This window comes from Protopterus annectens, chromosome 10.part0, assembly GCF_019279795.1.
Source record: "Protopterus annectens isolate FY-2018-M chromosome 10.part0, PAN1.0, whole genome shotgun sequence".
In the NCBI taxonomy this organism is placed as follows: Eukaryota; Metazoa; Chordata; order Ceratodontiformes; family Protopteridae; genus Protopterus; species Protopterus annectens.
In genome coordinates this window covers 962,267,153-962,279,495 of record NC_056744.1, presented here as the reverse complement: position 1 = coordinate 962,279,495, position 12,343 = coordinate 962,267,153, and the positions used below count along the sequence as shown (strand labels likewise).

At 38.2% G+C, this 12,343-nt stretch overlaps 1 protein-coding gene across 1 annotated transcript in view; it reads left to right on the top strand.

The window, feature by feature from the left end:
* The window catches only part of IMP3 (IMP U3 small nucleolar ribonucleoprotein 3), a 1,257,621-nt gene that overhangs the window by 910,876 nt on the left and 334,402 nt on the right, over positions 1–12,343 (top strand). Inside the window, exon 5 of the mRNA XM_044085735.1 lies at positions 3,867–3,918. Coding sequence (XP_043941670.1) covers positions 3,867–3,918 — 52 coding nt within the window. The remainder of the gene's footprint in view (positions 1–3,866; positions 3,919–12,343) is intronic.

Here is a 12,343-nt window from a genome sequence, read left to right as displayed (position 1 = left end):
CCTAAGCATAAAGAACACCCTGGACGTTCCACCCAGTCAGAGGAAACAGACAACTCTAGAAATGCAAAGTTGCTGGACAAAAGAGTCATCCAGAGTCCCCGCAGACCAGATAGGATCTGGAACTTGCTCAAGGTTCTTTTTAGTGCCAAAGAGAACAGGGGACTGGAGGCCCATTTTAGACCTCAGCAGATTAAATGCATCAGTAAGAAAGACGAAGTTCTGGATGGTAACACTACAGTTGATTTTTCCCTTTCTGGGAAAAGACAATTGTATGTGCTGTATAGACCTTCAGGATATGTACTACCACATAAAAGTGGACAGGCCATCCAGGAGGCATCTGCACTTTCATCTGGGAGCCAGTCATTACCAGTTTCCAGCCCTGCTCTTTGGTCTCATTACAGCCCCTAGAGTGTTCATCAAATGTGTGGCAGTGGTCACAGTTCACTTGAGACATCTAGGATACCAAGTGTTTCCATATCTAGATGACTGGCTGCTAACAGCCACCACCAAGCATCTACTACTACAAACAAGAGACACCACACTACTTCTCTACTCTCACCTGGGAATCACAATAAATTACAAAAAATCTGCCTTGTTGCTATCTCAACATTTCATTTTTATAGGGGCAGATGTAAACACAACAAAAATGATGGCAAAACTTCCTCCAGAAAGAGTTTTTGTACTACAACATGAGGTCTTAAACCTTCTTTCCAAGAAAAAGAGTACAGGCAAGAACAATTCTGAAAGTCTTGGAAACCATGGCAGCAGTGATAAACTTAGTTTCATTAGCATGCATGCACATGAGAATTCTGCAGTGGCTACTGTTCACTGTAGGATCTACCCTTGTCTCACAAAATTCTGATAACAGAGTCCTACAAAAAAGACCTTTGCTGGTGTCTTCACTCCACTTATGTGACATGAGGTTGACCCTTTGTCTCTCCAGATCCTTTAGCCACAGTAACTACGGATGCCTCCCAGATAGAGTGTGGGAGGGGGGGTTATCTGGGAAGGACAGTCCAAGGCACTTGGCAGGATCACGAGGCCCATTTGCACATCAGTGTCCTAGACATGAGAGCAGTGCTTTTGGCATTGCAAGCACTTCAGGACTCTCTGCAGCTGGGAACGATTGCAATACAGCCAGACAACATGTCAGTTGTTTGGTACATAAACAAAGAGGAACCAGGTCCTTCCCCCTTTGTCGAGAGGCCCTGAGAGTATGGCAGTGGGCAAACTCCTCCCAATACTTTCTAATAGCAATGCACATCCTGAGGAAATCTAGCATGATAGCAGACAAACTCAGCAGAGCTATTCTGATGCCTTATGATTGGTCCCTAAAACAAGAAGTAGGAAGATGATTTTCCACAAATGGGGCCAGCCTTGCTGTGAAAATGCAGCAAATATTTTGCCCTAATCACCCCTCTGGGGGAGTCACCAAGGGATGCACTTGTACACAATTGGCCCTCTGGTCTCCACTATGCCTTCCCTCTGTTTCCCTTAATACCCGAAGTTCTTCAGAAAGCCAGCTCAGTAGGAAGCAATCTGATTCTCGACTCCCCATACTGGCCTCATCAGATTTGTTTCCCCTTCCTTTGCCTCATCTCTAGGAGGAGCTGTGGGTTTTGGACCCAGTTCCAGACCTTCTGACTCGTGTGTTGGGAACGCTCTATCCTTCTCTTCAAATGCTCAAATTGACAGCTTGGCTACTCCAATTCCAAATATAGCAATGCTCCCTAACCTTTCTCCTTCTGTGAAACGTAGCATGATCTCATCTCATAAGTCTTCCATGAGAAAACTATACATGAGTAAATGAAAAAGATTTTCTTTCTGGGCATTAAGTAATCACATTGATCTCTTTTTTGCTCCTATAAGTTCTAGTCTTGAATTTTTAACAAAGCTATTTAATGAAGGTGCAGCTGCAGCTACCATCCGAGTCCAGTTAGCAGGGGTATCTAATTTTCATGTAAGCAAATTAGCCGCAAATCTGATGTCTCACAGACTATGCAAAGCCTTCCTGAGGAGCACTATTTTGTTAACACCACCCATTAAGATCCCTCTACCACCATGGGACCTAAACTTGGTTTTGTCCTGTTTGATCCCCCCCCCCCCTTTGAACCTGTATCATCATGTGATCTAAAGTTCTTGACATGGAAAACAAGTATTTTGATTGCCATCACTTCTGCTAGAAGGGTTTCAGAGCTGCAAGCATTATCGATAAAGCCCCCCTACATGGTTTTTCACAAAGATAGAGTATCCCTATGAACAAACCCATCTTTCCTACCAAAAGTATGCTCAAAGTCTAATTTAAATCAGTCCGTAGCACTGCCAGTGCTTTTTCCCCAACTATGGCAAAAAGGCAGAATATATGCTACAGCAACTGGATGTATATAGACAATTACGTTTCTACTTGCATAGGACAAAGAACTTCAGAAAATCTGATCAGTTATTTGTTTCATTTTCGGAAGCTAAGAAGGGTGCTCCTGTATCTAAGGTCACACTTTCAAAATGGCTGTCATTCTACGAGAGCCAAAGCAACTTCTGCTTTTCGCTCTAGACTACCAATTGATACCATTTGTGCTGCTGCAACATGTGCAAGGCCTCATACCTTTATCACTCTTTACAAAGTGGATTTGGCCTCCAGGAACAAGCCCTTCTTTGGGTCCACTGTATGTACTCACCATAACATTCCATGTGTGTTGTCCATCTCGCCGTCATTCTTGCATCCCACCCTCCTTCCCCCAGCCTATGGCTCCTGGAGGACCAAGTGGATACATTTGGCAAGTATGTTCTCTGACCGTCTTCATTGTTCTATAACATGCTGTAATAGTCCATTAGGTAATTGTTGTCAGCAAAGAAAATCTGGGGAGCTTTACTAGGGCATGATGGGATTAGGGATACAGCCACGAGCCAGTAGAAGACCTCGAGCTTTTGTATATGGCTGAGTCAGAACCGAGGATCGGTTCTGAACCCAACCAGTGAAGAATGAAGGTGAGATGGACAACACACATTGAACGTTATGGTGAGTACATAACTTCGTTTTTGCTTAGCTTTGGAGAATTGTATAATTTCTGTTGTATTTTATATGAAGCTATTTTTATTTTGTTTGTTAATATAAAGTTTAGAATTGTTGTATAAATAGTGTTCTCTTCTTAGCATCAGTACTTTGTAGTTGTAGTGTGCTTTGAGGAAATTTGAACTATATAATAATAAAAAGAGCTGTCTAAATAACTTATCTTCATGGTACTTGGAATTAAATCCCAAGGTCCAAAGTGATAGTCTTATGTCCCCAAAACATGCTGACCTCCATTTCACTCCTTAAGTAAATACACCAGCCTTAAGGTCTTAACGCCTCAGATTAGATTGTATTTAGCTAACTGGGAGCTTTAAGACTGTTACTTGGGTCTGGTGGCTTTGGACATCCTACATTTGGTGTCTAGTGTTTTGAATGTAATTTTTTTGCCTTTTGATTCATGCAAGGTTGATGTCTACATTTAGAGCACACAATAGCAGCAGAATGTAGTAGTGGTGATACTTGAACCTTAAATGTTTGATGGTTTCATTTTCCCCTTTCTTTCTAAACCACCTTATTAACACAGAGCAGTGCAGCATAAAGGACTCTTCTTGACCCTTAAACACCCTACTGTTCCCTAGGGACCTTCATGCGACTTGTTAGCAAGCCTCTGGTTTATAGTAAATGAAGTAAATGTTTTTTCTCAGCCTTCAAAGCCCTTGACATACCATCTCTGTTTAAGTAAGTTGTAATGAAACATAAAGATGTAATGTTATCTGTGCTTGCCTTTTCATTTAATGACAACTTATATTTGCATTTCCACTGCTAAAACATTGTTCTCCTTAATGGTTGACTTCAGATGTTCGTGTAGGAACTGATATTATAACAGATCCTGCCTTTATTGTGACCAGGTAAGTCCAGTACAGATAATAAACTTTGCATTCTGTTGGTATATAGGCTATCATTATTCACTGTCAGAATGTTCAGCTGAAACCAACTTCCACCACTTACATCTGAGCTAGTATCACTGTCCAGGCTGATACAGTGCTTAGCACTCTTAATCTACATATTCGCTTTCATGTGGTGTCAGTCCTTCACATCAGTTGTTTGTACTCCAGTGAATGTGTCTACATTCCTTTGCTAGAAAAAGTTCTGTCACAGCATTTTGTGATATAGTTAAGTATAACTGAGAAAACTGTTAATCGGGTTCTTTCTACTATAACATTACTGTACTTGATACGTAGCATGATCTTAACAGACATTTTTTAACCCTGAAGAATAACACAGTGACAGAAATTATGCAACTGAGCACTATCTCATTAAAATACATTGCAATACAAATTATAATACCTGAAATGGTTTATTTGTTTTTACAGTGCTTTTCATTGTTGACCAATTCTCCATTTGAGCAAAGCTCCAAGAATTGCACTACATGGAATTATATTTCTCAGAACTGATATTTGAGAATTATGCGTACATGTATGCATACATATATGGCTGAAAACATAGACATTTAATACATAATATGAAAAACATCTCTTAACAGAAAAGCCTAGAGTTATATGCAAGGAAGGTAATTAGCAAGTACTTCTGGCAGCAGAAATAGAAGAATTCAAGTTATTCAGTTGCAAACCTTGACTATTGAACCCACCATCTTGACTAATAAGAAGGGAGTGGGGGCAAATTAAATTAAGTGAATATGGTTAGAGAGAAGCTTCCAACACAGTAGAAAATTAGGTGTTAATCTAAGTAAGAAGACTAGATGAGAAATGTTGCTGTCATATATTATTGAATGGTTCCAGTGCCACAGGTCAACAGTCATCTGATTTGACTGCACAGTTTACTGAATAAAAGCTGTTGATGACATAACACATTAAAGTAGACACTACTTGTGTGTCCACACAGAGAGAGAGAGAGACAGAAAGGCAGACACATACAGCAGGTAACTCTGAGTACCCAGACTTGTATATTGAAGGGAACACTTGAGATGCAGAGATACAAGCCAACACAGACCAGAAGGTAGGCTTCCATGTTTTGCTAGCTTGTACCTCCACAGCCCCAAGTGTTTCCTTCAAAATTTGGGCATTTTTTCCTGTGTTGGTGTTCTGACCTACAAAATGCATGTGTGTAGTGTTGTCAACAATAGTTATCATTCAGCAGACTCTGGGTTGACAAAGATTGTTGTTAACTCGCATCCCTGAATCTGATTAATATTAAATTACTGTACAGTAGTTTGATGGAACGGCAGGAAGGCAAGAAACTGATTTGTTGTATTTAGAATTGTTAAATTAGCTGAGGTAATCAAATAGATGAAGTTTATAGTAGGCATATTTCTGTTGTAGTCAGCGAGTTCTGTTGAAGGTGGGTATTCCATTGAAGTTGTGGCTATGAGGGAATAGAGATGACATACTGTGTTGGGGAAATAGCTGAAGATTATATGGGGGAAGACTGAAAAGCCCAGAAAATCACTCACAGCACCAGTGTGAGATGAGCCATTCCAGAATTTTTGTCTTGAAACCAGACCTGATATCTTTCATTCTGACTTCATTTGGTAGAGATTCCACTATACCAGTTACTTAACAGCTAAACACCTGATCTCTAAACCTCTTTCTTGCTTGTCTTTTCTAGAATGTTTGCATTACTAATTCTTTGCTCCCTTCATGGATTTGACAGGAATTTTAGAGCAGTTTATGGCCAAAAGAGGTGTGCCAGAATTTTAATTTACATTCAAACCAGCCAATTTTTTTTTTCAGTTTAACAGAAATGAATGCTTCTCCACTTTACCTAAGTGATGAATGTTGAGACTGTGTGATAAGCTTTCATTGGGAACCACAAAAAACAAAACAACCTCAACTGTTGCAAACCGAACCAAAAAGCAAAAAAGGAAGATCATATGTAACCAATTAAAATAAATATTTAATCCACACTATGCGCTTTCATCTGGGAATGCAGCAGACTTCCTCAGAGTAAAAAAATCACAGATACAAATATATATCACAGAAAACACTTAATAAACAGAGCAGCCATGAACTTAGAAAATAATAAAAATGAAAATAAAAATGCAAATACTTAACCCACTTCAAATACAAAATAAACTAACATAATTCACTGTTCACACTTTGTAGGACTTTAACCTTTAATACCCTACCAATGAAAATGTTTTCATTAAGACCTGGAGCAGTGTTAACATTTAACCTAAGTTGCAAAAGTAATTCACGTTGCTCTAAAAGATCCTTCCAAGGACCACCCCTTGGAGCTCAGGGACAAAGTCCAGGCCAAAAAAAAAAAAAAGCCACGGTCCACATTTTTGTTGATATGTTTGGCTAGAGAATTACTAGATTTATTTTTCCTGATGTCAAGGGAATGCTCATAAATGTGTTCCTTAAATTTTCTCTGAGTTTTTCCGATATAAAAGCAACTGCATTTCTGATATAAAGCAAGGTAAATGACTCCTAAGGAGATGGAGTTGCAAACAAATGTGGCTTTAACATTATGCCCATTAACTGAGACTATATTAGCCACTAGTATAAATTTACATTGAGAACAAAAGCCACATTTTGCAGTACCTGTCTTTTTATGTGAATATGAAGGATGAAAATAATCCCTTTGTTCTAAAACATTTTTTTATTGTTTTCCCCTTACGATAAACTATCCTAGGCCTATCACCAAGCTTATCAATAGTGTTGTTAAAACACGTAAAAACAGACCAATTTTTGTTGAGTATTCTAATAAGAAGGTCCTCGGTGTAATACTCCATAACAAAAGCAGTGGAGTAATCTTTTTTAGTAGCACTGGTCCCACCAAAACATTCCACTAGTGTGTGATAATCAGTTTTAATTAATGGAATAATAACCCCTTCCTTCCTTTTTTGAGTAATATCAGACCTTACAGATTCAGTAAGTGGGGACGGATAGCCCCTGGCAAGAGACATATATTACCCAAGGTTTTTCCTTTCATATCAAATAATCACGAACATCCAGATAACTCTCCAAGCAGCTGAAGGACTTCAAGGTATGCAAAGTCAGTAGAAAAACAAAAGAACTAGAAATCCACTGTTCAATATATATACTTTTTAAATATAAAACAATGTAAAAATGCAGAGCTTTTGAGTGAAACTCTTCTTCAGTGTATATAACATAGAAACCATGCACACATTTTATACAGAACACAGCCAATCAGTTCATATTTACAGCTAGTATCAATAATTGACAGCTGATTTAGTGTAGTGGTTTGTTGCTCTGACTCTACTACACAGGGTACTGGGTTCAAGACCTGGCAGTGATGACTTTTGGGAGGGTGGCCTAATGGTTAAGGTGTTTGCCTTACAAACACAAGGTGCGGTGTTTGAGTCTCACAAGGGATAATTGGCTAGGCTTAAAATGGCTCGCAAGGGCAGTTGGCTTAGTACTAATCTATGAACCTATGAACCTATAAGTGTCCCAACAATACAAATTAATCATATAGCTGACCCTACCCTTATTCTTAACCTCAGCAAAAGTATTGGCATCAGACAGAAATTCACCCATCCAGCCATTAGGGGGTTGGCATCAGACTTTAGAAGTAGAGGCTATAATAATGTCCTTATTGAAGAGACAAAAAATGTGGTAAGCCAATTGAGAAAGGATGTAGCCAAACCATATTTATCTGGGCAATGCGGTGACTTATCAAATTAAGCTAATATTATGAATAAGAATAAGGGTAGGACCAGCTATATGATGAAATTTAATAGCCACACTAAAATAGTGCAATGAGTTATTAGGAAAAACTGGACTATCCTGATTTCCAATCAGGAAGTTACTGAGATAGTGGGCGTGAGACATTGGTTTGTATATAAAAGAGAAAAGAATTTAAAACAGTATTTATGTTATAAAGATATAACTAAAGGGAATATGGATAAAAATTTTAAGAGAAAATCTGGTACTGTCCCTTGCTATAATTGCATTCACTATAAGGATATTAATTTAGATTTATCTTTTACTCACCCTGTTAGTCGATAAAAGATCGAATTTAAGGCATCAGGCACATGTACTACAGAAAATGTGAATTATTTTGCAGATTGTGTCCGATGCCAATGTTTCTATATTGGTAAGACTAACAAAAAAATTAAAAGAAAGAATAAGTGCACATATGTCTGATGTTCCTAGGAACATTCTTACTAATGCCTTAGCAAAACATGTTATCTATATATGGGGTAGAACATAAGTTTAAATTTAGAATTTTACAAGTTATATTTCCAAATGGCAGTGGGGGGTATAGTGAATAGAACGGAAATGATTGAATATAAATGGATTAACTATTTCAGGGCAGATTATTTACCAGGACCTAATAGTAGCAACAGTATTAAACCAATGCTAAGAGAGAGGCATGATATGATCTAATTGGGTATGTTCTCATTTTAGATGCTTTTTTAATGTAATATATTTACATACTTGTATTGTTTTTATTGTTGGGACACTTAAAATTTAATTATTGATACTAATTGTAAGTATGAACTGATTGGCTGTGTTCTGTATAAAATGTGTGCATGGTTTCTATGCTGTATACACTGAATAAGAGTTTCATTTGAAAACTCTGTGTTTTTACATTGTTTTATATTAAATAAGTATATATAGAATGGTGGACTTCTGGTTCTTTTGTTTTTCCATACCAAATAATGCGTCCTCAGTTATCATTCTTGCCAACCGTATAAATTGTCCCTTTTACTATCCAATAAGTTGGTTTCATATAAATAGTAGTTATGATGGAATGGTTAACCACATCTTTAGAAATTCTAACATCCAAATAATTTATAGAAAAAAGGTCAAAAGAATAAGTAAACTTAAGAAAGGAAGTGATGGAATTCAAATAATCTGTAAAGGGACCAATGTCTTCAAAATCCCTGTCAGAAATTATAAATACATCATTCAGGTATCTAATATATATTTTCCAGGGTTTAGGAAAAAGATGGTTAAACAAAAAATGCTTGTCCCACTGGATAAGGACGATATTAGCAGAAATTGGGGCACAGGAGACCCCCGTGGCTACACCTTAAACTTGTTCAAAATATTGGCCTTCCGAGTAAACAAAGTTGTAAACAAGTTCCATAAGTAAAGTTCAAATACTAATTTCATTCACATCAAATCCAGTAGATTCATTTAAAAAAATCATTAAACCTGGCAAGACCCACGTGGGGAATAACATTGAATAATTCCACATCAATTGTAAGGAAAACCATATTTTTTGAATAAGTGAGATTCTTAGTTTTTAGCAAAAAATCTCATGAGTTCCTGCATAGATACGTAAAAGCTTCTGAGCATTTCCTTAATTTAATAGCACTAACAATCGGTCTCATAGGGGGTCCGTGGTACTTTTATGTATCTCTGGTATCCCAAAGATAGTGGGTACCACTGAAAATGTCACCTGTAAAAAAAAAAAAAGTCAAACAAGCTGGAATTAATTTGTCTTTGATCAATAAGATCTTTCAGGAAGTAATCAATTTTCTATATGCTAAGTGAATATAATTGAATGACACCTCCTCATAAAATTCACTATTCAAAATGTGTAAATTCATCCTATCGACATAGTCGTCTTTATTCATGATAACAACCCCCCCCCAACCTTTATCCGGTTTCATAGCTCTCACTATTTTGTTCCTGACCAGTACCAAAATTAGTGCCATTTCTGTACCAGACATTTTTGATTGGCTAGGAAAATTCCTAGAATTAAAACACATAGTCCTAAAGTCAAATTCAACAAATTTTTCGAATAAAAGCAAAGGTAAAGCCATAGGGGGATTAAATAGACTTGATTGACGGAAAACGTCCATACAGTTGTAACTGTTCTCAAGTTCCAAAACAATTTTTAAATTTAATTTCTTCAAGTATATTTTAAAATCCAAAAAAAAATTATTAATCTTAAGGTTCCTTGTAGGTACAAAAGAATAACCTTTACTAAGTAAATTTGCATGTTCAGCTTCATATTCGTAGGAACTAAAATCATATAATGTAAAGTCACCTGTAAAATTAGAAATGATCCGTGGACCATTGGTGAGGTCTGTAACAGGTCCGGTGTTCAAGTGGTGTGACTTGATGGAGTTGTGTTCCCCCTGCAAAAAAGGACCATTCTCATCAATTCGTCATAACATGTATTGTTCAGTTGCCATTGTCTGTGGACCATGTAAAATATCAGGCGCCAAATCAAGGTTCAACTTTACTAAATTAAGAGAATTTAATTCCATCTTCGATGAAAAGACATTCTCATCTGCCCTCCATAGCATGTCTTGTTGGGCTGATACTGCCTCGGAGGGTTGGGCTGATCTAGTTGCTGATTGGCTTTGTTCTTTACCCTCTCAGACCTCCGTATTGGGCTTGACCTAAAGGGGCATTGGTACAATGATCTAATTCCGCCTCCTCATCTCCTCCATCCATACTACTATCAGATTGTTGGTTGATTGAAGGCAAATTGAACCCGATGGGTTTAGGCCAGGCACGCCCCTCTGAGTACTCTATTTTGTCCCTATTTATTTTCTCGAAATTCTCAAAAAATAACTGTTATAATGATCAAGATTTTGTTTGAACAAGAGGTCCTTCATAATCAGGACATCCAATTTGTTGACCTCAACAGTAAGGTCCTCAATGGTCTTGTGGTTGTGTTTGATCAAAACTTCTAAAAGCTTGCACCCATGTTTGTCGAACAAGTTAACAAAAGTTTGTGATGTAAAGGGGAATCTGGCACCAGTCTGTTAGGTAACTTCCAGCACCTACGTTCCTTAAGGATCCTTCTCAGGTTAAGGCACTCCCTTAAATAGGAGGTTTCCAACTGAAGTTTATGACACTCGAGTGTCTTCAAATTTTGATGTAAGATCTTTAAGGGAGCGACATTCAGCCACCTTTCCAATTCTAAAATGCAATGACCCATTGAGCCAGTCAGAAAGCTTGAAGTTACCTTCAGTATGAGTGGAAACCTCTATTCCAGAGGTGGATATCACTGCTTAAGCACATAGGTGTACGGTTAAATTTGCTATCATTCATTACTCGAGCGGCAAGTCCATTGACTTTATGTGTAAGTTCTTGTACCAGCTGTGTCAGTAATCCGATACTAGCCACAGTGCTCTCCATACTGGTACTACCTGGTCACCAAAGCAATGGATGAAGGTAAAACAGTCTAAGCCACTTATCTCAACCTGGCCAAAGCTTTTGACACAATTCCCCACTCAGGCATAGTAGAAAAGCTAAGTAAACTGAGAAGAAACCCCTGTGTAACCCCCTGGATTGCCAACTGGTTGTCAGATAGGATGCAGGTAGTCAAAAGGGAAGTTACCTTCACAAAGAGACCAGTCACTAGTGGAGTCCCCCAGAGTTCTGTGCTGGGACCTCTCTTGTTTGGCATCTGCTTTTCTGAACTAAAAGCAAATACCTAAGTGTTCTGGCTGACTAAGTTTGCAGATGTCTGCAAGCTAGGAGCAGTCATTGAATCCCCAAGTAACTTTGCCATCCTGCAGGAAGGTTTGTCTCAGATAAATAACTGGTGCCAAAATCATGGACTGAAACTAAATGCCAAAAAATGCATTATTATATCCTTTGGGGAACTACCACATTGACAATATACCTCTAAGAGATGACCCACTTGTTTGGGATTTTGGAACTTGTGTGGACAGTGAACTAACTTTTGACCAATATGTGTCTATTGCTGTAATTAAATCCTTCTATATTGCACAGCTTTTAAACAAAGGGATTGTATCTTGGTCTAGTGATGTCATTGTCCCCCTTTACTCATCCCTAATTAGACCAGTCATTGAATATAATGCCCCGATGGCATGTGTCTGTCTAGACACATGCAGCAACTTGAACACCCACAGAGATAGCTTACTAAAAGGATGCAAGGTCTAAGCAAATGTCCTTCAACAACCGACTTCAAGCCCCATCACTATACTCTGTATCCTACAGACTGCTAACAGGTGACCTGTATGGCATACAAGGCATCCTCTGACCCATTACCAATCAATTTAATGCACATCACCAAGTCAGATAGCATCAGAAATATTCGGTCTAGGGATCTAAACCTCTTCTGCAACATCAACAGCACAATTTGGAGAGGTAGGTATACCTTGCAGAGGATACTGCTGCTGTGGAACACACTCCCCATCCACATAAAACAAAGTTCATCCCTGTCCATATTCAAGCACAACTTGGTTCTATGGATGTGAAACAGAAAATGTAACCCCATGACTGCCCTCTGTACTGCTAATGGACAAAGGTAGCACCTAAATGCTTTATCCCCATGCAATGGATCCCTCAAATTATCTGTGGTAAGATCCAAGTTATTCTCATTGGTGATAGTATATAGCTGTGACGTTGT